This window comes from Podarcis melisellensis, assembly GCF_964234715.1.
Source record: "Podarcis melisellensis genome assembly, chromosome: 6".
NCBI classification, from domain to species: domain Eukaryota; kingdom Metazoa; phylum Chordata; class Lepidosauria; order Squamata; family Lacertidae; genus Podarcis; species Podarcis melisellensis.
In genome coordinates this window covers 47691480-47719474 of record NC_138538.1, presented here as the reverse complement: position 1 = coordinate 47719474, position 27995 = coordinate 47691480, and the positions used below count along the sequence as shown (strand labels likewise).

Below are 27995 nucleotides of genomic sequence, written 5' to 3'. Positions count from 1 at the left end.
TTCAACAGAACAACAATATCATTCTTTATTGGCTACTACAGCTTTAAAAATACAGAATAGTTTCCAACTATTCTATAGAAAGAGTACTACATTCGGGGGGGCAGCCTTTAGTCAATCCAATCAGCTCTACTCAAGGCAAAAAGAAGCCTTCTTGTCTAGCAGCAGCAAAGAAATTTTTATTCTTCATCTACTCTTTCTTGTTACACCATTTAGCCATCTTGTTATTAATAGGAGTCTTCATAAAGCGGCTGGATTTCATGTAGGCAGCAATCTTCTCTAGGGCCTGGAGGTGCAGAAAAAGAATGTTTTTAGGAAAGGATGTGGGTGAAAGAATCCACCTCGGTAAGGCAAAAGTTGAAGAAGCCTTAGGAAAACTGACACTGCTCTCAACTGGAACTGGTTTTGCTCATGCCTAAATAGCAAGTCTGCATTAAATAAAAAAAATGTTCGTTTGTTCAACTTTTCTATAATGGTAGATGATAAATGAAGGCCACAGGTTGTATCCCATGCTAGTTCTAACTCAGAGACGACCCACTGAATTTAATAAGCCCAAGTCAGTCATGCGCACTAACTTCAGTGGGTCTAGTCTGGGTAGGAATAGCATTGGCTACCACACAATTCTTCATGGTTGGTTGGCTTACCTTAGTTCCCAGTTGTACTCACATTCAGCCACCATATGCAAAAATTACATGACAATGGCAGCATGGTCTTTAACAACATATTTTAAGTGTGTACACCCTGTGTGGTAATGTGTGTTTAATGTGCATTTAATGCTGAATGTAGGCATCTTTGGGGGACACTGTCATTTTGGACTTACGGTATAGCTGTCCAGGGCAGCTGTCTACTAGCTCCATTTGGTACACCGGCTGAGATCCTATCTGCCCATGGACTGTCTCGCCATAGTGGTGCATGCTCTGGTTATCTCTCGCTTGGACTACTGCAACACACTCTATGTGGGGCTACCTTTGAAGGTGATCTGGAAACTACAACTGATCCAAATGCGGCAGCTAGACTGGTGACTGGGAGCGGCCGCCGAGACCACATAACACCGGTCTTGAAAGATCTACATTGGCTCCCAGTACGTTTCCGAGCACAATTCAAAGTGTTGGTGCTGACCTTTAGAGTCCTAAATGGCCTCGTTCCAGTATACCTGAAGGAGCATCTCCACCCCCATCATTCTGGACACTGAGGTTCAGCACCAAGGGCCTTCTGGGGTTCCTTCACTGTGAGAAGCCAAGTTACAGAAAACCAGGCAGAGGGCCTTCTTGGTAGTGGCACCCACCATGTGGATCTACATTGGCTCCCAGTACGTTTCCAAGCACAATTCAAAGTGTTGGTGCTGACCTTTAAAGCCCCAAACAGCCTCGTATCATCATTCATCCTGGACACAGAGATCCAGCTCTGATGGCCTTCTGGCGGTTACCTCCCTATGAGCAGCAGAGTTACTGGGAACCAGGTATAGGGCCGTTTCGGTAGTGGCACTCTCCCAGTAGAACACCCTCCCTTCAGATGTCAAGGAAATAAACAGCTATCTGACTTTTCAAAGGCATCAGAAGGTAGCCTTGTTTAGGAAAGTTTTTAATGTTTTAGTATATTCTGATATGTGCTGTGAGCCACCCAGAGGGGCTGGGAAAACCCAGCCAGATAGGCAGGGTATAATTAATACAGTGGTACCTCGGGTTAAGTACTTAATTCGTTCCGGAGGTCTGTACTTAACCTGAAAATGTTCTTAACCTGAAGCACCACTTTAGTTAATGGGGCCTCCTGCTGCCACCGCGCCGCCGGAGCCTGATTTCTGTTCTTATCCTGAAGCAAAGTTCTTAGCCTGAATCACATTTCTGGCTTAGGGGAGTGTGTAACCTGATGTGTATGTAACCCGAGGTACCACTGTAATTAATAATAATATTTACATACAATATAATTCCCATGTTGTCCCTGTCCTACATTGTTTGACAATCTAATGCACATTCTGCTGGGATGGTTATAACCAGCTTTGTGCCGAGAATGCACTTCTCAAGCACATTCTACTTGTGTACATGTGTACATGTGTCTCAGGTCATCTCCTGCTGGGGCTGGCCTAGTGATACTGTAGGTGCATGTCATTCTCCTTCAACGTGTTTATCTCATCTCTAAAGGAGATTGGCAAAATAGGAAGCAGAATATATTTGTCTCTTCTAGTTGAGGGGAGGAGAATAGAGAAATACATTGCACAGTAGTTTGAAGACAGGTCCAACCATGTGTACAGACAACACCAATAGCAGCTGCCCCTTGACACAATGCTATGGTGCAAAGGTGTGTACAACCGCAAACCGCAGTGTACAAAAACACTGAGAAATGACCCCCTGTGCATTTCAAAAGCTACATGTGTAAAACAACAGCAGCCAAAGTGTTCACCTACTGAGCTCAACATGACCCAGCTGTGTTGCTGTGCCAGTGCTGAGGAACTCCACTCACAAACAATTTGACCAGGAAGCATCTGAATCTCTGAGCTAAGCCATCTGGTAGAAAATAAGACACTCCAGGAGGCTTCTGGAGCAATCCATCACTTCATGAAGGAAGGAGCTCCCACTGTATCTGCAACAGCACACGGGATGGGCAAGAACACAAACAAAACCTCCTTCTCTCTCATAGCCCACAAAGATGTCAGTCAAGACCCTTCTGCAGAGTCAATTAATTGCTAACACCCACTGCCTTGCTACCAGTCACATCTAGGAACATATGAAATGATGGGTGAATGGGAAATTGCCACCATCTCCCTCTGAAGCAAAGCACGTTTCAGAACCCTGGCCTTTATGTGCAAAAAAGGAAACAGACAAATGTTTCTTGCAAATTCCTGTTTGTGCCAACTTGGACAGTTGCTCTAGCCAGTTTGGAACTTTGTAGTCAATCAGTTTGTGGCTTCTTGCCAGAAGCTAATGAGCCAAGTCACAAGATGCAGGCAAAGACCTGCAAGCAAGCACGTTTTGGGAAGACAGCACTAACCTCAAAACGGGAGACAAAATCCTGAAGGTTCTTGAACTGATCAAGGCACTTGGGTTCAAACATGCGGTTTTGGTCGAGGACATCATACATGAGGAAGTCAACAAAGGTGATCTGGAAAGAGACTCAAAAGTGAGACACCAAAGGGAGCAAGCCTGCCTTCAGATGCCTCTAGGTGGACATGCACATACCTTGTCCCCAGCAAACCACTTTCTGTCCCCTAGGAACTTTGAGAACAGTTTCAGCTTTCCTGGCAGTTGCTCCAAGTACCCAGGTTTTAGTTTCTCCTGCAAAACAAGCAAGGGAGAAGATTGGATCCATGTTCTCAGCTAAAGTTCAGCATAACACCCCTCCAGCCAACAACCTATGAATTTGATGCTGTCAGTGCAAAAATTATCAGAGAGCAAGGCAAGATGGAATCTTGCCTTCAAGGAGTAATATGTCGGGAAAACAAAAAGTTATTAGGCATGACCTAGAAGGGCTGCCTTATGGAGATTTTTTTCTCTTTCCTCAAGCCAAACTATCAATCGCCATAACACCAACAGGAGAAATTTAAACACGCTGTTCTGTGAGCAGATTCACATTTACGCAGCAAACACCGTTGCTTTGTGTACCTTGGTGTTTCCTGCAGAAAATGCTTGTGAAGTGTGAATCCCACACAAATGCACACACCTGCACACACATCCCATCTCTAGCAAGGTTTCTAGAAATATGTTCTAGACCAGTGTTTCCCAAACTTGGGTCTCCAGCTGTTGGAGACTACAATTGCCATCATCCCTGACCACTGGGGTCCTATTAGCTAGGCAACATGGGAGCTGTAGTCCAAAAACAGTTCGAGATCTTGGAAAAGTCACATATTCCTGTCACTTTCATGCATTTGGTGAAAGAAACATTGCTCAGTCTATACAGTGTGACTCACTCTCCTTTTGCAGACAGCCTATAACAGGGGCCAATCACCTTTTTGGAACAGTGGGCACATTTTGAATTTTGAGAGAGTGCTGGGGACACCAGTCACAAAATGGCTGCAATGGGGGCATGGCATAACACAAAATTAGAGACAGCAACCCGCAACAAGCTTAAGCTTTCAATGGAAATGAGCTATCTCCTGCCAGTCCCAATTGTGGGATCACACAATATTAATTTTACACAGGGAGATACACTGAGGCTGTCTAATAACAAGGAGCACTACCCAGCACCAGAAAAATATACAAGGTCATCACACCACACTCATTCTCAGGACCACAATACCTGAAGGACTGCCTCTCCCCATATAAACCAACCCAGAACCTGGTCATCATCTGAGGTCCTTCTTCTTGTGCCTCCTTGAGAGATCCAGAGGGTAACATTGCAAGAATGGGCCTTTTCTGCAGTGGCTTCCCGTTTGTGGAATGCTCTCCCCAGGAAGGCTTGCCTGGCACCTTCATTATATATTTTTAGGCAGCAGGTGAAAATGTTCCTCTTCAACCAGGCCTTTGGCTAAGATTCTACAGCCTTTTAATTGTGTTTGTGGGAGGGGAGTTATTGTTTTGTTTTTGTTTTAACCATTCTGTGCTTTTATCCTGCATTTTTATCTTGTGCATCTCCCTAAGATCTTCAGATGAATAGTGGTATATAAATTTAATCAATAATTTCACAGGAATTGCTTAGAAAGTACCTGCACATTTTGCCCTGTCTAGGAGGGCTAGATACTTACTTTTTAAAAAAAGAAAAGAAAGGAAGCTCAGAGTCTGCGGCAGCACCAGTGAGAGCTTTTGCAAGCATTAGGGCATCTGCAGGCACAACCCCGTCCTATAACATCCCACCAGCCCCACAATAGAACAGCAGCTGTGAACAACAGAGGCAGGTGAACTCACAAAATCAGGGTTGTACACGACCATCACAAGGCTCATGCGGAAATCCATCACCTGATTCTCCAGCATATCCACTCTGACAATCTCCTCCTCTGTTTCTCCACCTGGAGACAACACATGACAATGAGAAATCCCAGACAGACAGAAAGAAGCCAATCCCAATCAGCCAGCCAAGATCCCCCAAAGAACCCAATCCTACTCACAGAGCTTATGTTTGCGCGCAATGTACCGGAGAATGGCATTACTCTGCGTTAGCTTGGTCTTGCCATCAATTAGGTAAGGAAGCTGGAAAGTAAGTAAAGAATGATCAGCTTAAAGACAAATCAGCTTGAAACTTTGTGCTTCCACCATTACTCGCCCCCATTCACTCTACTCACTCTACTCACACTCATTCCTCAACCATTGCTTCCCAACCCAAGGCCCCACAGAGGAGAACCACAAGGAAGAAAGGCACATTCCTCCACCAAATCTCCAGAACTTCTGGATAACCCAGGCACATTCCTCTTCCCACCTGTCATATGATAGAAAAAGACAGTGACCTACATTAGGGAAGTCCAGGCCCAGCTTCTCCTTCTCATTGAACCATTGGCTCTTGTCATAGTCAGGGGCTGGAAGAGAGAGAGAGCATTTTCACTTCCTGCACATAAAATTTGCTCAGTCACTCTCCTTCACACAGGCAAGGGAATCAACGTTTAAGAAATGCCATGCACGCATGTGCACCCACACCATGAATTTGTGGCTAAGGTTGCAATCCCAAGGAAGGTGCTTAGGACAAAGTCCAATGACAATTCAGCAAGATTTAATTCTGACTTAGCTTGGTGAGAGCATTCTGAGGGATATTTTTCTACAGAGGCTGATAGATCTGGGCCTTGCTGAGTTATAGCAAGCCCTGTTCAAGTCAAGGGCACAAGTTCAGGCAAGCATTCTGAATTGCTTTCCCACACTTTACTTGTCCATCTTGCTAGGATCCATTCAGAGGAGTCTCTCTGAAAGTTACATGGAGCAGTTCTCTGGCTTGGTTTTATATTTCCTTTCTAGATCCTAAGAAACCATGGGGACATTCTGAAGATTTCAAGAAATCGCTTTGCAAAATGAAGATGCAGTTAAAAGGAAAACAGCCAGTTCTGAGCTATGTGGATTATAAGACAAAGCCTCCATTGTGCTCAAGGCTTTTCTGGACAACCAGGGTTTATAAGCACAATCAGTTCTTGCTGTTACACGTTTTCAAATGCAGACATCTGCCTCAAAATGGTGCTTCTGCTATAAGATCTCCATCTCCCAGCACTCAAATGTCTAGTATTTTACAGTTAGGAAAACATCTCCCTCCTCCTCCTTGAACATTCCCAATTAACACAAGGAATGTGGCCTAAGTCATTCCAGGTTTTAAACACTAATTTGAGCACTTTGAACTGGACCTGGAAACAAACTGACTGCTGCTGCTGGCTTAAAAAGGGGTTATATGAGTTCTAAATAGAACTCAAGTCAGTCAATTACCCGGCTGGCACATTTTGAACCAGCTGTTAACTGTTAACTGTGTTACAACAGAGGGCAAACTCTAAACTTGGAGGCAGTGGCATCTGGCCACATCCTCAGCTTCTTTGTAGGAAATCAAGCAGATTCAAGAAGTGACTCTGGAAAGGGCCATTGCCTTTTTTTCCATTGTCCACTTCCCACCAGCTGTGCAAAACCAAAATATCCCCCATCCACTAAGACAAGCAGGAAATGTGGACCAACTGAGTGGTGCATAGACTGCACTCTAGTGCATGAGCGCATTTTAATTCTGAAACAAACACAAAGAGGGCATGTACCCAAAAGATTTGGGGTACCGAAATCATTTCTAAATATGTCCTTGTGGTTGCATACTCCCATACTGTGCAAAGCTACTGTTGGAATTTTCATCCATCCTTAAATTAAGAGAAGCTTGCAGAGAAAAAGCCACTTAAGAGGTACTGTCCCTATGCTCTCCCTATGCTCTCTGTCACTTTCTCATGTGCAAACACACACAAATGCAAGGGATTAAGCTAAAGACACCAGAGTGAGCTAGCAATATAGCACTCAAGATAAAACCTACTTTCACAATCACCCTGAAAAGCTCATTGTGACAGTTTGGTAACAGCAGCCTCTAATACACCTTTGCATTCATGGTATGCGCCTCCATTCTACACACCAAGGTGATTCAAATGTTGTGGCAATAAGTGGGAATTTGAATCATTTAGTTTTCTGTTGCTTATTAGGGCATGTACAGACCACAGAAACCAAACTTACATATCCACACTTGGGTGTGGGAGAGCCAAGATTTAGTTAGAGTAATTCTGCCCCTTTTTTACTCTTGAACAGAGTCACCACACACACAGTTCTAGGAATATTCCTCCAAACAACATCTGGTAGCCATTTAGAAATATATGGTGGTGTGTAATGCGACATATATAAACATTATGTAACAATTACGTAACAATAAGCAAACTGATATATTAAATATTATCTTTCCATTCAACAGTTGAACGAGTGTTACAAGCCCTTCATCAACACACACACACAGAGCCTTCCAGCAACTTGACATACCTTCAGATTGTAGTACTTAAGTTTAACGTAGTTGCAAAAATGCAACTTTGGGCATTTCAAATAACTGGCTGACATAAGCACAAGCAAAGCACTTTCCCTACCAACTCTTGTTCAGAATGCCCAAAGGCAAACTGCCTCTGCCCCACCAGGAAACTATTAATAAAGCAGCAACTTTTAAAAAGTGTTTAGTACTCTGATTAAGAGGAGCTTGGTATGTTCTAAGCTTAGCAATACGCACCTTCTCCACAGCTGTAAAACTTATCTTCAAAGGGGGTGTCTGTGTACGCCAGTAGCAAGCGGATGCTGTGGGCAAGCTGGAAAAAAGGAAAGAAGAATAAAAAGGTATCGCAGCAGAAGTCAGCATCTAAGATGGAGGACGAGAGGGCAGAGGGCGAAGAAAGAGCTGTGCAGGAAGTGGGGGGGCTTTCCTCATCCCCTGGCCCCCCTGGAAAACTCAACAAACCTGTTACACCTGGAAATAGGAATGGGGAATGCAGCTGAAGGGGACACAGCTGTGGGCACCCCCAGCAAGTACCATCCGCCTTAGGCCTAACCATAAAAAGCAAGTCTAGAGGGCGACTTGAAGCCCGCTGCTTCCAGGAACTCTTCTCCTGGTGAGGCATTTGGCGGTGAACTGAGAGTTTGACCCAGTGGCGTAGCATGGGTTGTCAGCACCCGGGGCAAGGCAAGTAATTTGCGCCCCCTAACCCGTGGATTTGCGCCCCCTAACCCATGGATTTGTGCCCCCTAACCCTAACCCCCAGATGTTGCGCCCGGTGCGGCCGGACCACCTGCACCCCCCACGCTATGCCACTGGTTTGACCCCGAGTGAGAAGGGAGAGCCTGTGTCAGAAGGGATATGAATGTAATTTGTACTAGTGGACCCCTAGATGCCTGTGGGAAACCCGCAAGGGGATGTGAGCCCCTGGGCCTTCTCCACCCCCCACCACCCGTGATTTTCTGCAACTGTTAATCAGCAGAATTCCTCCCTCGTGGCTAATCGCTATCTATGCCCCCCCCCACTTTCCACGTGCACAGGGCTGTAGAGTCCTAACAGCGCAACACGCAGGCAAGGTAGGCGTGGACGAAGCAGAGCGCGGCAGGTGGGAACCGCTCGTCCAACGAGCCTCCGCCGCGGGCGCCCCGTCGAGCTCCGCTCGCGCGAAAAACGAGGCGAGGCGAAGGCCCGTGAGGGGGGTGGTTGCAGCTCAAACCGTCTCGCGGGACCTGCCGGCCTTTTGCAGGGGGCAGCAGACACGTGGAGCAGCCAGACAAAAGGCCTCCGCCGAGCTCCGTCCGCCTTTCCCCGGCCGCTGCCCCGGGAGATCAGCTGGGGGCCTCCAGGGCAGCCCCTCGACGGCAGCGCAGCTTCCCAAGGCCCGGGGGCTGGTGGGGGCGGGACGGCGGCTCGAGCTCCTCTGGGGAACTTCTCCCTCCTCGCCTTAGAAGCCACGGGACCAAGAGCGCACCCAAAGGCCCCCCGCGGTTGAGAGGGCGTAAGCAGCGGCTGGTCCGGCGCCCCTGGACGGCGCCGACTTACGCAGGGGCGACCCATGGGCGCGACTCCCCCCCCCCCCCGCGGGAGCAAGGAGGGCCTGGGAAGGCTCTGCAGAGCAGACTGAGCAGGCGGAGGGGGGAGACCTCTTCCTCGCTTTCTGCACAAGGAGCTCACCCCTCGGATGTCCCAGTAGCCCAAAATCATCGTCATGTTGCCTGTCGAGTTCTCTTTCTCTCAGCCTCACTGCCAGCAGCCACCTTGGAGGAGGGACTCGAGAAGCAGCCGCCGAGGCGCGTCGAGTTCAGCTCTTTAAAGGGCCAGAGCCGATTAATCTTATTTTTAATTAGGTGGGCGGGGCGTGGAAGCAACGTTTGGGGAACGGCTTTTTATTACAGAGTTTATGAAAACTTCAAATACACATAATCCTAAAACTGGCTTGCTTGCACATTAAACCTGCCCCGGAGAACAGCACTTTCCCATTGGGGTCAGTCCCAATTAGCACCGAAAAAGGACGGGGGTGGGAAAGTGTTTGGCTTTCTTCTAACCCGATGTTATTGTGGCGTCGTGTTTTTTACGCCCTACACCACCTTCTTATACTTTTCATGCTAAGTTTTGTGAAACTTTATATAATAAAGTTGCAATGTGATCTTTCTGTTGCGAGGAAAGGGCGTTTAAAAACAAAACAAAACACGGTCAAGTGAGAAGCATTCGTGAAGCTTTTGGAAATTTCTTAACCACTCAGCCCTGTCCATGTCTGCTAAGAAGTAAATCCCACCGAGTTCAATCCCCAGTAACAACTTCGACTGCAGCCTAATGCCCACTTATTTATGACTTAATTGGGCAAAAGACTACAGTCCAAGTTGATACAGGCATCTCCTGGGAGAGAGAAGCTGGAGAGCAGCCAGGTGCTGCAGGCCAGAGTCAGGTTTTGGAGAGAGGACTTTGAACAAACTTACAAGTTTGAAAAAGTGCCTCAGGCAATTAACCCCTTAAGCGGCTTTTTTCTCTGCAATACAGTATTAGAAAGAGGGCCTTCTCGGTAGTGGCGCCCACCTTGTGGAACGCCCTTTCATCAGATGTCAAAGAAATAAGCAACAATCTGACTTTTAGAAGACATCTGAAAGCAGCCCTGTTTAGAGAAGTTTTTAATGTTTGATCTTTTATCGTGTTTTTAATATTCTGTTGGGAGCTGCCCAGAGTGGCTGGGGAAACCCCGCCAGATGTGCAGGGTATAAATTATTTGATTATTAATTGAAAGCTACTGTCTATTCCAACAATTCACACATACACACAAACTGCAGTGTCTCATCTCTTCTACCACACACCTTTATTGAAAAGTTAATTGTTGAAAGATTACGGAAAGAACTAAAAAAAACAACCTACTTAGGCAGGCTTTTTTATTATTATTTTTAAAATAAATTTTATTAGTATTTTCCACACAACAACAACAACACGAAAGATATCAAAAAATAACAATACACAACACACAAAAATCAACATTTGAAAACTAAAAAACAACAACAACAAAGCAAAATCCCACAGCACCTCCTTTATCTCTCATTTTGTCTTCCTGTTTTCCTGTTTTCTTTATCATCTCTATCCTAACATCTAGATATAAATCCTTCTTTCATATCCTTTCACTTCACAAGGTTATTCCAGACTCAGCCAGATTTCTGCCCTCGAGCCTTGACTTTTGAGGTACTCATTTAGGCACTCTTTTTTTTTTTTACTTCACTTTTTGGTTTTTGTCTTATTATGCCTGTCAATTTGGCTAATTCTAAGTATTCTGAGATACTTAGGCATGCTTTTATGGATCATGTAGAAAGGCCTTAATTGGAATGAAAGGCAGACTAGCACTTCCCAATCATACAAATGAAACCTGTGGCTTTATACCACCATGTGTCCTGCCAGTGTATCTGGCTGACAGGCATTGGCACAAGGGCATCAGTTGCAGTGGGCAATGTTGCAAGGGGCGACAATTCCTCCTCCTCCCCCCTCTCCCACAGTCAGGTTGTTTTGTGCCCTGTGAGCTCTTGGAATAAGAAGCCAGGACAATTGTTTCAGTATCCTTTTCTTTTTTTATCACAATGACAACATTAATTAAAGAGTCACAATGACAACATTAACACAACATAACATACATGTTTAAAGGCACGAAGGGATAGTGAATCATTCAGAGGCCATCCCTGATGCCAACACTCATCTATAGAAGCTTTACTGTCCACATTCTCCTCTTCTATTTTTTATCGCCCCACTTGGCATTTTTCAAGAAGATGGGAGTCTTCAGGTAACGGCCAGATTTCATGTAGGCAGAAATCTTCTCCAAAGCCTGCAAGAGAGAGTCATTAAACAGCAATAGCATCACACATAGCAAGAGTCTAAACCCAACTCTGGAGGAAACCTGAAAACAGTTGTCTAGGACCCAAAATGCTTTCCACTCAGGACATGCTTGCACTCTTCTTGTGTGTTTTTGCCTGGCTATAATGTGTCCCTGAACTCTGAGAATGCCTCTCATTTCCTTAGATGGAGGATAGAGTTGAGTGTCAGAGCACATGTAGAAATGAGCCTATGGTAAGAAAATAAAATTTACAGCAATTGCTCAGCTGCTTTTGCCTCACCACTGACAGTGGCCTCCAGAGGCTTTTGCAGAACAGAATGTGGGCCTTGGCTGAAAAAGGATCCCTACGCCTGGTATACAGCAACAGCAGATAGCTTGAAAAACATGACAGAGTTTCTGTGTGGATTCTGTCACACACACAGCCCAGCAAATACATTCTCATTATCTGGAGAAGCAGATTTTTGTTGTTGTGCAATTTTGCCAGTCTCTCATAGCATGTATGGGATCTACACAGCTTGTGTGTGTAGATGTGTGAAGGGGGTGAGGTAGGGGAAGCACCTTTCTGCAGGAAAACCCTGCAGAAACACACCCACCCCTAGTGTTAGAATGCACAACTCCTATGTGATGGCATATATAGGAGGAGGCTGACATTTAGTCCTACCCTGTGGACTGGTTGGGAATAAGGATGTATAAAGAAAGGAACAGATTAAGGGAAACTGCCAAAATTCAGTTGGTTGGTGGATCACATTTCTTCTGCTATGGATAAAAGAACAATTCCTACTGGAGATCCATGCATACAACACAGTAAATCTCACCTCAAAGCGGTCAAGGAAATCCTTCAGATTTGGGAACTCATCAAAGTACTTTGGCTCAAACATCCAGAGCCGTTCCAATACATCATATGCAAGGAAATCTACATAGGTGATCTAGGAAATCAAAAGAGGAAGACATTTTAAATGGATCCATAAAACTAGAGAGACATCTTTGTTTCTATGGAATTAGGCATAGCCCTTGTACCTTCTTTCCTGTAAACCACTTCCTGTCCCCCAAAAACTGGGAGAGCTGCTTCAGTTCCCCGGCTAACTGCTCCAGGTACTCAGGCTTCACTTTTTCCTGCAACCAGAAGTTCTTGAATTATTACATACACAGATTCATTTCCAGTTCAACTCTTGTGAAACCTTGAACTACTGACTCCCCAGTTATAGGGCTCTCTTTCTCTCTCTGACTCTAAAGAGCTTTTGTTCCTCTGCTAGCCCTCGAAGAGCAGAAAGAAAGTATTTGTTAAGACTTACATAAGTGCTATTTTTTGACCCACTCACTCCATATTGATCCCCAAATCATTCTCGTCATTGGCTGGATTGCCAACTTGGAAGGAGGATTCAAACCACCAGACTCACAAAATCTGGACTGTAGCAAAGTCTTGCAAAGGTCATTCTGACATCCATGAGCTGGTTTTCAAGCATATCCATCCTGATGATTTCTTCTTCACTCTCACCCCCTGTAGAAACACAACATACACAGAAAGAAGGTAAGAGCACACCTCTAACCAACTATTTGACAAGAATATTATCAATCAGTTAACTGGTTAATTTTAAGCTGGCATCCAAAGAAACACTAGTGCCAAAAAGACTCACATATCTTGTGCTTGCGTGCAATGTATCTTATGATGGCGTTGCTTTGTGTGATCTTCATCTCACCATCGATTAGGTAAGGGAGCTAAGGAAAGGATAGGAAAGGTTAATGGTGCCAGTGCAGAAGACCCAGAACATTTCATCGCCCCATCATCCTTGCTGGACAACTTCCCATTTACATAGGATGAACAATGCCAGCAGAAAGGATGTCTAAACTGAAATGGCTTCAGGAGAAAACACACTGTTAGGTGTTAGTTTTTGCATCACAGCTCTAGTATAATTATTTAGGGCTACTCAAGGATTGACATGGCAATTTTGCACAGAATTTGCCACCACCAGTTGGGAAACACTGCACTTGAGAGTTGTGCGTGAGAGTTTAGTTGCAGAATTTACAGGGCCTGGCTTCTCCCCCCAGGCACACTTGAAAGGCCCTCTGGCCTCTGGCTTCCTTTGCTCCAGCAAGAAGCCAGGAATGCACTGCAGATCTCAACCTCCAGCCAATCCACTGCTTTAGATTCTGCTCACAAACCGCCATCGTTTTCCACTGAGATGTGACCTGTACTTGAAGCAGCAGTGCAGCAGAGCCAGATGAGAAAGAGCCCAGGACTCTGGCCTGATTGCTCTCACTCATCTCAAAGAGGGAGCAGCAGCAGAATGACCCCACCATCTCCATCAATGCACAATGACATGTTGCTGGTTGTTTCCACAGTTGCTACATACATTTGGGAAGTCCAAGCCCAGCGTCTCCTTCACATTAGTCCACTGACTTTTGTCAAAATCAGGAGCTGTAAATACAGGTATGAAAAGTAAGTCCATGGTAAGTCTGTTTTCACTTCTATACCAGTCAGGCTTATTTTCCCCTTCATTTCCAGCTTCTCTTATGTATTTGGCTCCATTCCTAAGGGGGTTATCAGGCACGAATCCTAGCAATCTCATACTGGGAGCCATAGTCCAACACAACCAGAGTGCCAGATTGGGGAAGGTCATTCTAGCTGCAGAAACATATTGGCCACTGTCCAAAGTACAACCCATACTTTTAAAGAGGCAGTTGCATCTAGAAGTAGACACAACAAGAGATTGTCTGTACCACTTCAACTCCCATCACTAAACATTTTACATGGCCTACATAAAACAGACACACAAACCTTAAAATCATTGAGGTCCACCAAGACATTTGGCATGTATGAAAGCCAGAAGGCATACTCAGAAACACTAAGCCATTGTTAAGTGATCTTCAGTGTGCATTGTTACATGAGAACGTAACCACCTTTTTGGCCAGATGAAGGTCTGACCAGATCAAGCAGGAGGCTTACACTAAGTGGCCAGCAGAACTTGCAGGCTGTTGTCTAACCTTTGGTCCACCACTGAGGATCAGAGGCAGAAGTAGGATTTAATCCTACTCTTTCTTGAAAGTCACATAAAAAGCACAAGTACTTCTTTAAAAAAGCTCCATCTATTTCCAAATGTTCTTGGATATATTTTTTCTCTGCTTTCCACAATTCCCACAGCTAGATAATTCAAAGACACTAAGCAAAAAACCAAAGCAATTGACAATAATCCTAACTGCTGAAGGGATTCATTGTTGGTCAAGAGATAAGCTCATGGTTTCTGTACTATGAGCAAGGTCAGTGATAAGTAGCAAAGGTTCAAAGAGGTTCTCTGTATCAAGGCGGCCGGAGGTGGAACAGGATATGAGGGCACTTTCAGCTCTTCCTCACAATCCTCTGTTTTGGAGGGGGGAGCCACAATGGCATTAAAGAACTATTCCCCCTCTTGTTACTGATTCATGTGGAAAGTGTGTTTTAGAAGAAACATCATAGCTGAGCAATCTGATGTAAGAACTCCAGATTTCACACAAGAAGCACATTAGAATGTCCAGCCATAACAAAAACTTGTTTTGGCGACTTCTTTTTAAAAAGCCAATTACCATCGCTCTTCCACATACATCTGCGGTGGTTAACATCTGCCCCACAAGCCAGATTAGGCCCAGCAAAGGTCCCAAATTGGCCCATGAAGCCATTTCTTCCAATCACACTTGCCCTACACTTGGCATCCTATGTGACACTAGGTGTTGGGCAGGTAAGTATGTGGCTGTAAAGAAACAATTGGCTTTGAAGTGTGCTCCTAAGTGTGGTTCCTTAGTGAGGAAGGCTTTCTGTCAGCCCCAACCAGCTGATTGGCACTGACACCAAGCCCTGTTGGGATTGGCTACCCTGTGTGGGCAAAGGAAAAGTCTTCCCCTGCCAGCATGGGGTCATCAGATGATTGTGGAAGTGGCCTTTGAGAGAATGTCTGAACCTGACCCACAGGCTGGATTCAGCTCCCCACCCCTAAAACACATACAGTGGAACCTCTAGTTAAGTACCACTCTGGGCACGTAAGTTTGGGGTTACGAACCCGGCAAACCCAGAAGTGTATACTTCCAAATTTTGCTGCATGCACAGAAGTGGCGCCTCTGCCTAAGGACTTTTTGGGTTGCAGACGGACCCCCGGAACGAATTTAATTTGTATTCGGAGGGTCCACTGTATTTAGGTGTCAGGTTAGCCCTTCTCTCACACAAAGACACAAAACACTGGCAGTTTTACTAGTTGAGGTTTATCAGCAAGAACAGGCTTCCAGCAATCCTTCCCAAGGCCAGATATAAGCCAGACCTGCCCCCGCTTCCTGCTGGCCTTGCTTTGTTCTAATCGCTTGCTCCGCCTCCTACTTCTTGGAAATTCAGGTGCAGCCAATTCTCCTCTGGAGCTGAATCCAATTGCCTCCTGCCACCTGCGTCCTGCTCCTTCATCTCTGTGCTGCTGGGAAACCTTCCAGGCAGCCTTCCAGAGAAGGCTTATCTCACTTTTGTTGTGTGATAGAATCAAGTTTCTCATTTCCTCTGCCTCTTCCTCCCCCTCTGCAGATCCCCCTTTGCCCGCCATATCTCTGACATCAAGCAATCAACAGGGGAAAGGAACATTTTAAGTAACAGCTCACCCATGCCTATAAGACAGGCAATTCCCGTGTTTAAAATACTTACGGTATACCTTAGAAGCAACAGTGAACATCTATGTCAATTAACAGCTACAAAGCTTAGACACATCTAATGTTTAATCAATGGGACTGCAAAACTGCCTTACCAAGACAGGAAACCAAATGTCATTTTGCTTCCAGCAGTGACCAGCCAAATGGCTCTGGGAAGGTCCCATGCAAGGCAGGAAGAAGGTAGCTATAGCTTCCTGCTTGTTTGTCCCTAGACTTTGATAATGCAGCTAGAAACTCCTCTGGAGTCAGCTCCTTACCATCTCCAAACGCATACTGCTTGTCCTCATATGGGGTCCCTGTGTATTCCAGAAGGAGTCGGATTGCACCAGCAAGCTGCAGGAAGAATAGTGGAAGAATAATCACCATTGGTAGAAAAGCCGCAAACTACATCTGCTCCAGACTAGCAATGGCCCAAGGCAAAGGATATTGGCATCCTTCTGAAATTTCACAGATGAAGATAGCAGATGCTTGCAACTGAAGGTTCCTGTCCAATAGCACCCTGGCATTACTGAACCCCCTGTTTCATGTCAGTGGTTTTTGGTGACAGAAATGAGCCTACTGTCAAGGTTTGGGGGCTGGGTGTACTTTTTCAAGCATAGGAACAAGATCAAAAGCTTTCTTTTCTTGTTTTGATTAACTGCAGCTTGTCACCCAAGGTTTAAAAACTGTGGCCTTGTGCCGGTTATTTGTCTCCTGGCAAGGTCAGGATTTAGGTTTGATGAGGCCCTAAGCTCCTGAAGGTAATGGGGCCCTTTATATGTCCACCTGTCCTTTGTCAACAACAAATTGTTGCTGTTTTTTGTGTTGAATATATGCTATTTGGTAATTTATGAACCTAATAGGTATCTAAAGCCATTTGCACAGGTTGCCATGCAACCAGTCCATGCAGAATGTGTTGTTGTTGCTTAGTCATTTAGTCGTATCCGACTCTTTGTGACCCCATGGACCAGAGCACTCCAGGCACTCATGTCTTTCACTGCCTCCCGCAGCTTGATCAAACTCATATTAGTAGCATGTAGAATGTAGGCATCCTATATACAGAAATGAGCAAACCAGTGATATTTTAGGGAGCAGGCTAGCAGGCGGAGCCCATTACCTACATCATATAAGCCTACACAACATAAAACACTGTTGCTACATGTAGGCTTTATTTTATTTGTTTTTTATCTTATATTTTGGAAATGTCCCCAGATTTTGTCCCCTTTAAATTTTTTTGGGGGGGGGGCCCAAGAGAGTGGGGCCCTGAGCTATAGCTTGTTTAGCTTATATGTAAATCTGGCACTGAGTGAGGTGTAAGGCAAACAAAGGAAGGGGGCTCTGTGCTCTACAAATGGGTAGAGCCCCTCCGTCATCTCCCATATACAGTGGTACCTCGGGTTAAGTACTTAATTCATTCCGGAGGTCCGTTCTTAACCTGAAACTGTTCTTAACCTGAAGCACCACTTTAGCTAATGTGGCCTCCTGCTGCCGCTGCGCCGCCAGAGCCCGATTTCTGTTCTTATCCTGAAGCAAAGTTATTAACCTGAAGCACTATTTCTAGGTTAGCGGAGTGTGTAACCTGAGTATGTAACCTGAGGTACCACTGTAGTTAGAATCAGACACCTGGAGCATCCCTGCGTACTCCGTCTGCCTTTCCCCAGCCGCTGCCCCGAGGGATCTGCTGGGGATCTCCAGCAAAGCGCCTCGACGGCAGCGCGCTTCCTCAGCGCGACCATCAGGGACCCGGGCTCCTTCCAGGAAAGGTCCCCGAGGGACTTCTTCCTTCTCGCCTTAGAAACCACTCGTCCTCGAGGGCACACAATGGCCCAGGTTTCTCCAGCCAGGGCTTAAAAATCAGCTGGCTCTGGGCCCGCGGCCCCTGGACGGCGCCGATTTGCGAAAGGGGCACCCGCAAGCACGACTCCCCCGGTGGGAACAGCGAGCGCCTCGGAAGGCTCTGCAAAACGAGGCAGGAACCCCAGACTCAGCAGGCGGACGGGACGGGGCGGGGCGCCTTTTCGGCTCTCCCTCCCTTTCCGCGCAAGGAACTCACCCCTCGGATGTCCCAGTAGCCCAAAATCATCGTCATGCTGTCCGCTGTTCTCTCCTCTCCCGTCGAGCTCCCTTTCTCGCAGCCTCACTGCCAGCAGTCACCTCGGAGGAGGGAGGGAGGGAGCAGCAGCGGCGTCGAGCTCAGCCTTTTAAAGGGCCGGAGCCCTTTATTTAGTGTTATTTTTAATGAGGTGGCAGACATGGAAGCAATGTTTGGGGGATGGCTTTTATTACAGTTTATAAAACCTGCAAATACGCATAATCCTAAAAGTGGCTTTATTATTGCACATAAGCCCGCAAACTCATATTAAACCTGCTCCAGAGAACAGCTCTTCCCATTGCAGGTTCTCCATCCCCCCCAGTCAATAGAACAAATTTTGAAGAGTGCTGCAAAATTTGCTCTCAACTCAGACTGGGAAGAGTGTTTTGATTTGTAAACCCATGATATTGTACTGTGATATTTTTATGTCGTTCACCACCATGTCATATACTGTTGCTCGGTCCCAGCGCCTGCCAACCTAGCAGTTCGAAAGCCCCCTGGGTGCAAGTAGATAAATAGGGACCGCTTACTAGCGGGAAGGTAAACGGCGTTTCCGTGTGCTGCGCTAGCTAGCCAGATGCAGCTTGTCACGCTGGCCACGTGATATATATATATAAAATGAAAGTGTGGCCTGTAATTATTTATTTAATAAAGTTCCAATATGACATTATGTTGGGAGGCGGGGTGAAGTTTATTTACATATATATATATATATATATATATATGCTTTCGTAGATTTTCACGGGTACAGGAATGCAGGTTTTGGTGTCCTCGGGTGTCTTCCCGTGTAAAAGTTGGGGTGTCTAGGCGACGTTTCGACGAGGTCTCACTCGTCATCTTCAGGCTGGTGCTTTCGGCTTCTTGTTACATGGAACATCACCACAAGAGAATAATCATGGAAGCCATCGAGATAGAGAAACACCCTCACAACATGAACAAGCGTGACGACACATCCCGCTTGCCAGACATCTGGAAATTAGCCCTCCCCACAAAAACTGACACCAGATCCAGAGGCACACAGAACGCCATCACCAATCAACCACACCAGACCCAAACCCAGACCCTCTCCACAGATAAATTACAGACACCATCCAGTAGCCAAACCATGGTGGCACCTCCGGATGCTGCACCCCCCTGCAATCCCTACACAGATCTGGCTGACACAGGCCACAAAACCACAGCTCGCCCCTATACACGAAGCCAAGCCAGAGCACAACTAAGTGCAGTACAGCCATCTTCTCAGAAAAACTCTTCACAAAGTTCAAGAGGTCAAGACACAAAGACTTTAGCAACTAATCCACACCTAATGACCCACCTAAGTAGTACTCAGGATATCACTCAAGAAATCACTCAAGATATCCCTCAAGTAATTAAGGAACAAAAGAAGAAAAGGCACACTAGCCTGGGAACTTCCTCTCTGCCCAGAACATTGGAGGCTATACACCACACCCCCTCAACAGTATTTATAGGAACTCAAACACTGAGATCCTGCTCTGTTCCAGTAACAAGAAGCCGAAAGCACCAGCCTGAAGATGACGAGTGAGACCTCGTCGAAACGTCGCCTAGACACCCCAACTTTTACACGGGAAGACACCCGAGGACACCAAAACCTGCATATATATATATATATATATATGGTCAAATGAGATGCTTGGGTGAGACATTGGGAAGTTTCTTAACTGCTCAAACCTGTACATATCTCATCAGAAGTAACTCCACAGAGTTAAAGGGGACTTTCTCAATAGTAAGTGGGCTCAAGACTACAGTCCAACTTGGTACAGACAGCTCCCAGAAGGGTTCTGCTGGAGAGCAGCCAGATGCTACAGGCTGAAGCCAGTAATCAGAAGAGAGGGCTTTGGACAGAGTTCAGTCTTACTAGGTAAAGGTAAAGGGACCCCTGACCATTAGGTCCAGGCGTGGCCGACTCTGGGGTTGCGGCACTCATCTTGCCGAGGGAGCCGGCGTACAGCTTCCGGGTCATGTAGCCAGCATGACTAAGCCGCTTCTGGCGAACCAGAGCAGCGCACAGAAATGCCATTTACCTTCCTGCTGGAGCGGTACCTATTTATCTACTTGCACTTTGACGTGCTTTTGAACTGCTAGGTGGGCAGGAGCAGGGGCCGAGCAACGAGAGCTCACCCCGTCGCGGGGATTCGAATCGCTGACCTTCTGATCGGCAAGTCCTAGGCTCTGTGGTTTAACCCACAAAATTATTAAAAAGTAGCACAGGGAATTAACCCCTGTGGGGCTTTTTCTCCTCAATACAGTCATACCTCGGGTTGAATGTGCTTCAGGTTGAGTGCTTTCGGGTTGCGCTCCATGGCAACCCAGAAGTAACAGAGGGTGTTACTTCTGGATTTCGCCACTCGTGCATGCACAGACGCTCAAAATGACATCACACGCATGCGCGGAAGCGGCAAAATGCAGCACGCACAGACGCACCGTCGTGTCTTACGTTCTATTCAGGATGCGAACGGGGCTCCGGAACGGATCCCGTTCGCATCCCGAGGTACCACTGTACTGTATTAAAGGCTGTTGCCTATTCCAACAATGCTGTTTTGCCCCATGTCTTCTTCTGCATATCTTTATTGAAAATTTGACTGGTGAAATATTAAGGAAATTACTAATTAAAAAAACCCAACATACTACTGATTGCTCACTTAGAAAAGCCTTAAGTGGAAGGATTGGCATACTAGCACTTGGGCAAACAGAACCTGCTGCATTCGACCACATTGCTTCCTACCAGTGTATTTGGTTGGCAGGTGTTTATTGGCACAGTGCACTGGGCAATGTTGTAGAGGACAACCACCTTCTTCTTCTTCTTCTTCTTCTTCTTCTTCTTCTTCTTCTTCTTCTTCTTCTTCTTCTTCTTCTTCTTCTCGCCCTCCCCCTCCCTTCCTCCCCCTCTCCCCCCCATCCCCATTCAGGTTGTTTTGTGCCCTGTGAGCTCTTGGAATAAGCTCTTTTGATAAACTAGTAGCTACCAGCTTGGTTTGCTGGCAGCTTTTTAAACCCAACTTTGAAGCATGGGAATTGAAAAGTGCATAACACAAATGGAGAATTTTTTTGTGGCTGCAGGGCAGAAAAATCAAGAAGCCAGCACAATCTTTCCAGTATCCAATAGGTTTTATTAATGACAGTCTGCATTAAGGGTCACAGCATAACATACATGTTTAAAAGCATGAAGGGATGGTGATTCACTCAGGGGCCATCACTGATGCTAACACCCATCTGCAGAGGCTTTAAGGTTCACAGTCTCCTCTACACTTTTTCGTAGCTCCACTTGGCGAGTCTCCAAAAGATGGGAGCCTTCATGAAACGGCCAGATTTCATGTAGGCAGAAATTTTCTCCAAAGCCTGCAAGGGAATAGTCATTAAACAGCAACACATAGCAAGAGTCCAAACCTGACTCTCGAGAAAAACTGAAAATAGCTGTTTAGGATCCACAATGCTTCGGAAATGTTTTGAAATGTGTGCTTGAACTCTGATAATGCCTCTTGCTTGCCTATAGGGGTGTACCTAGGGGTTGACCAGGCTGCCCCCACCCCCTGGCAACTAACACAGCTAACTAATTCTGGTTTTGTCTCCATGCTACTCCCTGCTTAAATTCCACAAAGGCAGCACTGAGACTAAGGCCACATGCACAATGTACATTTACAGTACTATGAAACCCCTTTAAAGAGTCATGGAATTCCCCCCAAAGAATTCTGGGAGCTGTAGTCCCTTAAGTGTGGTGAGAGTTTCCAATCACAGAGCTGTATTACAGAGTTCACAGAGTTGCCTGGGAAGAAGGAATGATTGCTGCACCACTCAGGGTTGTTGCTGTGGGAGACAAAGAGCAACTCGAGGAATTGCATTTCCTTTGCCATCAATATAAGAACAATTCCTACTGCAGATCAGTGCATACATTCCAGTAAATCTCACCTCAAAGCGGCTAAGGAAATCCTTCAGATTTGGGAACTCATCAAAGTACTTTGGCTCAAACATCCAGTGCTGATCCAATATGTCATATGCAAGAAAGTCTACATAGGTGATCTAGAAAATTACAAGTGGAATACACTGTAAATTGAGCCCTAGAACTAGAGAGACATCTTTGTTTCTATAGAATTATACATAGCACATGTACCTTCTTTCCTGCAAACCACTTCTTGTCCCCCAAAAACTGGGAGAGCAGCTTCAGTTTTCCAGGTATCTGCTCCAGATACTCGGGCTTCAGCTTCTCCTGCAACCAGAAGTTCTTGAATTATTAGGTACACAGATTGATTTCCAGCTCAACTCTTGTGAAACCTTGAACTGCTGACTCCCCAGTTATAGACTTCCTTTCTCTCTCATGCCTGCTTATTGGTTGTAACTTTACAGACTTTTGTTCCCCTCCTACTGATCCCCAAATGATTCTCAACATCTGCTAGATTCCTGATCAGTTCCAATTTGGGAAGGGGGGATGCAAACCACAAAACTCACAAAATCTGGACTGTAGCAAACTTTGGCAAAGGCCATTCTCAGATCCATAATGTGGTTTTCAAGCATATCTATTCTGACCATTTCTTCTTCACTCTCACCACCTGTAGAAATGCAACATACACAGAAGGTAAGAGAGTACCCACTAACCAACTATTTGGCTAGAATATTATCAGTCACTTAATTAATTAATTGATTTTAAGCTGGCATCCAAAGAAACATTAGTGCCAAAAAGACTCACACATCTTGTGCTTGCGTGCAATGTATCTCATGATGGCGTTGCTTTGTGTGATCTTCGTCTCACCATCGATTAGATAAGGGAGCTAAGGAAAGGATAGGAAAGGTTAATGGTGCCAGTGCAGATGAAGCTACCCATAAAACTTCATTACCTTCTCATCCTTGATGGACAACTTCCCATTTACTTAGGAGAAAGAGCACCAACCGAAAGGCTTTCTAAGCTGAAATGGCTTCAAGAGAAGCCATTTCGCACTGCTGGGTGATAGTTTTCATATCCTAGGTGTAGTATAATTACTTAGGGCTGTCCAAGGATGGATGTGGTAATTTTGCACAGGATATCCCACTGGTAAAAAACCAAAATTAAAACCAAAAAACCAAAATTAAAATCATAAGGGATGTCTTTTTCTTTTCTGGTCTAGCCTTTTCTTTTAACACTGCGCCTTCTTTCTTTTGACACTCAGCAGCTTCCAGTCTTTCCCAAGTCCCCCAAGTCGCACAGAATCTTTGAGGAATGTATGGCGTTTAAGGTGTGTGCTTCTTGTTTCATTGAATGGAGACTAGAGACAGGGCTGGAATAAGGTCTTTAGAGGCCCTAAGCGCTTAAAAGATTTTGATGCCTCCATGTATATATAATTCAAAATATAACAATGTATAATTCAAAATATAACAATAATAAACCATAAAATAAAATATTTTTCAAAATAAAAGAAAACCAACAGTAAGATGGAAAATAATGTTTATTTTTTACACTTCCACTTTATTTATATCTGAAAAATTTTCTCCTACTTTTTCTAATTGCAAAGTCTTTGATCAGATCCTCATAACTAATCTTGCATAACACATCTGCTTCTATACTTGGTAGAGATAAGGCATCCAGCCTGTCTTCGTGCATAGTTGTTCTGCTGGGATTTTTGATAATCTTCAACTGAGAAAACGAACACTCAACTGAGCAATTTTTGACCACTAATGTTGAAAATCTGGCAATGGGAAATTTCTGTGGTGCCCTACTTGATGCCCTAAGCACATGCTTATTTTGCTTAATCTCTGCCCTGGACACAGAGATGGTTGAGAGAATATGTGCAGAAACTAGCCTAAGGCATAACGGTAAAATTTGCATTGCTCCACCCAGTTTTGCCTGTGGCCCTGCCCAGCACTGGCATGTGGCCCTTGGAAAGTTGCTCAGAACAGAACATAGCCTTCATAAACTAGAGAACTGTGCATGAGAATTTGGTTGCAGAATTTACAGGGCCTGGCTTGTCCCCCAGCCACACTTGAAAGGCCCTCTGGCCTCTGGCTTCCTTTGCTCCAGCAAGAAGCCAGGAATGCACTGCAGATCTCAACCTCCAGCCAATCCACTGCTTTAGATTCTGCTCACACGCCGTCATCATTTTCCACTGAGCTGCGACCCCTGATAGCTCTCACTCATTTCAAAAGGGAGCAGCAGGAGAATGACCCTACCATCCCCATCAATGCACAACAAAATGTTCCTGGTTGTTTCCACAGTTGCTACATACATTTGGGAAGTCCAAGCCCAGCGTCTCCTTCGCATTAAGCCACTGACTTGCATCAAATTCAGGAGCTGTAAATACAGGTATGAAAAGTAAGTTTTCTCCTTTATAGCCAGATTCTCTTGTGTTTTTGGCTCCATTCCTAAGGGGGTTATCAGGCATGAATCCTAGTAATCTCATGCTGGGAGCCATAGTCCAAAACAGCCAGTGCCAGGTTGGGGAAGGTCATTCTAGCTGTAAAAACACAGGGCTGAATTGGCCACTGTCCAATATACAACCCATACTGCATACAACAGCAAGATATCATCTGCTGCATTCCAAGTTGCATCACTAAAACATTTCATGTGGTCTGCATTAAACACACATACAACCCTTGAATCCTTGAGGTTCACCAGGAAGGTTTGCATGTATAAAAGCCAGAAGGCATACTCAGAAACCCTTAAGTCAGGCTTCCTCAACCTCAGCTCTCCATATGTTTTCTGGCCTACAACTCCCATCATCCCTAGCTAGCAGGACCACTGGTCAGGGATGATGGGAATTGTAGTCTCAAAACATCTGGAGGGCCAAGGTTGAGGAAGCGTGCCATAAGTGATCTTGAGAGTGCATGGTTACTTGAGGACATAAAGGTCTTTCTGGCTCAGATTAAGGTCCTCCTAGCCCAGCTATCTTTGCAGGAATCCCACTACACTAAGTGGCCTCCAGAATTCGCAAGCTGCTGTCTACCTTCTGAAGATCAGAGTCATCAGCTGCACCAGGATTTAATCTCACTCTTTTGTGAAAGTCAAATAAAAGGTGCAAGTTACTAAATATAGATATAGCCATCTATTTGCAAGTGTTCTTGGATGTTGTTTTCTCTGCTCTCCACCATTTCCACAGCTTAGATAATTCAAAGACACTAAGCAAATAAAATAAAATAATAAAATAAAATAAAATAAAATAAGGCAACTGGCAATAATCCTAACTGCTGATGGGATTCACTATTGGCTGCAAAGGGACAGCTCCTTACCATCTCCAGGTGCATATTGTTTGTCCTCAAATGCAGTCCCTGTGTATTCCAGAAGGAGTCGGATTGCATGGGCAAGCTGCAGAAAGGAAGAGACAAATATTTAGTGGCAGAATAATCACCAGTGGTGGAAAAAGCAGACAATTACATCTGCTCCAGACTAGCAATGGCCCAAGGCAAAGGATACTGACAAGTCCGCTGATATTTCATGGATGAAGATAGCACATGCTAACAAGATTACTATTCAATAGCCTCCTCGCATTACTGAAAACCCTGTTGCATGTCAGTTGCTCTGATCAGACATTACATAAAACCATGGTTTATTGTGACAAGAAGGAGCCTACCCTCTTGGCTTGGGTGCTCCCCACTCCTTTTCACGCATAGGCACAAGCTCAAAAGCTTTCATTTCTCATTTTTTTTCCTTAATTTTAAATATTTCTTAGCCACCTTTCATCAAGAAGATCCCAGCATAGTGTATAAAAGTGTGAATAAATCTGTTCCTGCAACATATGAATAGAATACCAAACAAACCAACAAAACAAGAGGGAAAGGTAGAAACAGAGAACGAAGGCAGCTCCAACAAAAATATTGCCCCAAATACCTGGGCATTACAGCGACTGCTCCAGAAAAAGAGAAAAATACAGCATATTTGAATGACAGGAGAAATGGGGGTCAAGTGGCGGGGGGGAGCTCCTTATGGGAGGCACTTGCCTTCCCCCCACTGCCACCCTGGCGCCACCTGCGCTGGGCAAAAAGGGAGAGCTGAATGTGGCAGTGAAAAATATTGTCATGTCATTGCCATGCAGAAAGCATTCCACATTCAAGGCACTGTTACAGAAAAGGAACTCTGTTCCAGGAGGTCCTTGGGGTAGCTGGGGTAGCTCAGTCGGGAGAGCATGAGCCTCTTAACAGTGGCGTAGCGTGGGTTGTCAGCACCCGGGGCAAGGCAAGTAATTTGTGCCCCCTAACCCGTGGATTTGCACCCCCTAACCCTAACCCCCAGATGTTGCGCCCGGTGCGGCCGCCCCCCCCCTGCACCCCCCACGCTACGCCACTGCCTCTTAATATCAAGGTTGGGGTTCGAGCCCCACGCTTGGCAAAAGATTCCTGCTTTGCAGGGGGTTGGACTAGATGGCCCATCGTGGTCCCCTCCAACTCTACAATTCTATCTTTCTAGGATGTTAAGTGCTTTTCCAGGAGCCCTCCGGGCAGGGACGAGCTGGTACCTTGAACAAAGATCTGGGGCCAGGAAGCAGGATGGGGCTGGGATGCGCTTTTTTGCACCTGCACAGAGCGCAGGAAGGAAAGGAAAGGAAAAAAGACGTGGCCAGCCTGCCTCCTTAGGACTCCAGAGACGCGGGTCTGCCGGAGGGAGGCGGCTGAATTTTTGGCAAGATGGAACTCCTCCTGCACCACCATCACTGCTTTTCACTCTCGCTGATGACACCGTCACCCAACTGTTATCCAACCCTTTTTGGCACCGGATTGAAGAGGTAAGAAGGGGAGGGAAGCGGCTCGGCGCCGGGATTGGCTGCTCGGCTTGCCCGTCGGGGCGTATCTCCGAGCTTCCCCGTGAAAATCAAGGGGGAAATCGCGGCCACAGGAAACGCGCTGACGATGCAATCCCGTCGCCCCCGCGCCAAAGCCGGAATTTCAGGGAACTCGAGGTCTGGCGCTGAGTCACGCCATCTCCGCGTGGGGCCTGATGCTGCCCACACGGGCTGGCAGCGACTCTCCGGGCTTTCAGACCGGGTCTCCCCCACAGGTGTCTGGAGACGGCGGCGATTGATCTTCAGCGTGCTAAATAGATGCTGGAGCGCCGGACGTTTGATTGATTGATTGTATTTCTATGATGCTTTTCATCCAAATGAATCCCAAAACAGCTTACATACAATAAATAACAATAACTAAGTGCCGGATTTACCTATAAGCTAAAAAAGCGATAGCTTAGGGCCCCACTCTCTTGTCCCCCCCCCCCAAAAAAAACTGGATGTCCATCCTTTTTCCGATAAAAACAAAATAAAATAAAACCTACATACAGCAACAGTGTTTTGTGTTGTGTAAGCTCCTATTTGTTATGTGCAAATGGCTTTAGATACCTAGTAGGTCCATAAATTACCAAATAGCATATATTCAACACAAAAAACAGCGACAATTTGTTGTTGGCAAAGGACAGGTGGACATATAAAGGGCCCCATTACCTTCAGTAGCTTAGGGGCTCATCAGACCTAAATCCGGCCCTGATAGTAGAATATCCTTGTCTTTCCCCGAGTTGGGTGGCTTAGTAAGCGGGGAGAGGGTTGCAGTCTGAGCCTCTCGCCGGACTCCGGCAGCCCGTTTCCCTGTCTGTGATTTTTTAACTTCCAGGCAGAAGTCAACGGGCGAAGTTTTCTACCGCCGCTGCAGATGCGTCTTCGGAAAGCTGCACCTGTTGCACGTCTGCCTGCGAGGCACTCCTAGAATACACGCCCGCCCATCAGGAGCAGAGCGTGAGTTTTGGTACCAAGACCGGAGCTCTGCTGGCCAAAAGACATCCCCAGCCTGCCCCCCGCCAACCAAGGACCCCGACGTACCCCACGGATATCCCAGTAGCCCAGCGTCACTCCCATCTTCGTCCGGCGTCGCTGGCTGCTGTTGCTCGGCTCAGGCAGAAGCAGGAACCCCGCTTTCGTGGAAAGGCTGAGCACCGCTTTCAAACTTGCCCGGCGAGTTTCCGGGGGGAATGTGGATGGGCGACTCCCATTGCGAGCTCCGTATTACCGAGGCGGGCTCCGCCCCCAATCGCGCTCGTTTCCAGAGGCTTGCCTCGCCTCCCGGCCTTGAAACCTTCCCTCC

General features: G+C 46.1%; 2 protein-coding genes and 1 long non-coding RNA gene across 3 annotated transcripts; all 3 read right to left on the bottom strand.

Moving 5' to 3' along the window:
• Positions 1-27982, bottom strand: LOC309372183 (uncharacterized protein). Its single transcript, XM_081915483.1, has 16 exons — positions 27734-27982; positions 25164-25239; positions 24164-24228; positions 22654-22735; positions 22416-22516; positions 22081-22176; positions 21879-21989; positions 21219-21311; positions 9064-9120; positions 7630-7705; positions 5373-5437; positions 5033-5114; positions 4833-4933; positions 3171-3266; positions 2983-3093; positions 1-283 (listed from the first exon to the last, which is right to left on the bottom strand). Exons 1-16 carry the CDS (start codon positions 27767-27769, stop codon positions 188-190), a joined length of 1344 nt encoding a protein of 447 aa, XP_081771609.1. The 5' UTR covers positions 27770-27982; the 3' UTR covers positions 1-187.
• LOC309372135 lies at positions 441-991 on the bottom strand. The gene is made up of 2 exons (XR_014169415.1): positions 695-991; positions 441-641 (listed from the first exon to the last, which is right to left on the bottom strand). It is a non-coding gene; the product is annotated as an uncharacterized lncRNA (long non-coding RNA).
• Positions 10945-18071, bottom strand: LOC309372128 (glutathione S-transferase Mu 1-like). The gene is made up of 8 exons (XM_081915416.1): positions 17916-18071; positions 16141-16216; positions 13579-13643; positions 12862-12943; positions 12625-12725; positions 12245-12340; positions 12043-12153; positions 10945-11218 (listed from the first exon to the last, which is right to left on the bottom strand). The coding sequence occupies exons 1-8, from the start codon at positions 17949-17951 to the stop codon at positions 11126-11128; spliced, it is 660 nt and encodes a 219-aa protein (XP_081771542.1). The 5' UTR covers positions 17952-18071; the 3' UTR covers positions 10945-11125.
• Positions 27983-27995: the final 13 nt, after the last annotated feature.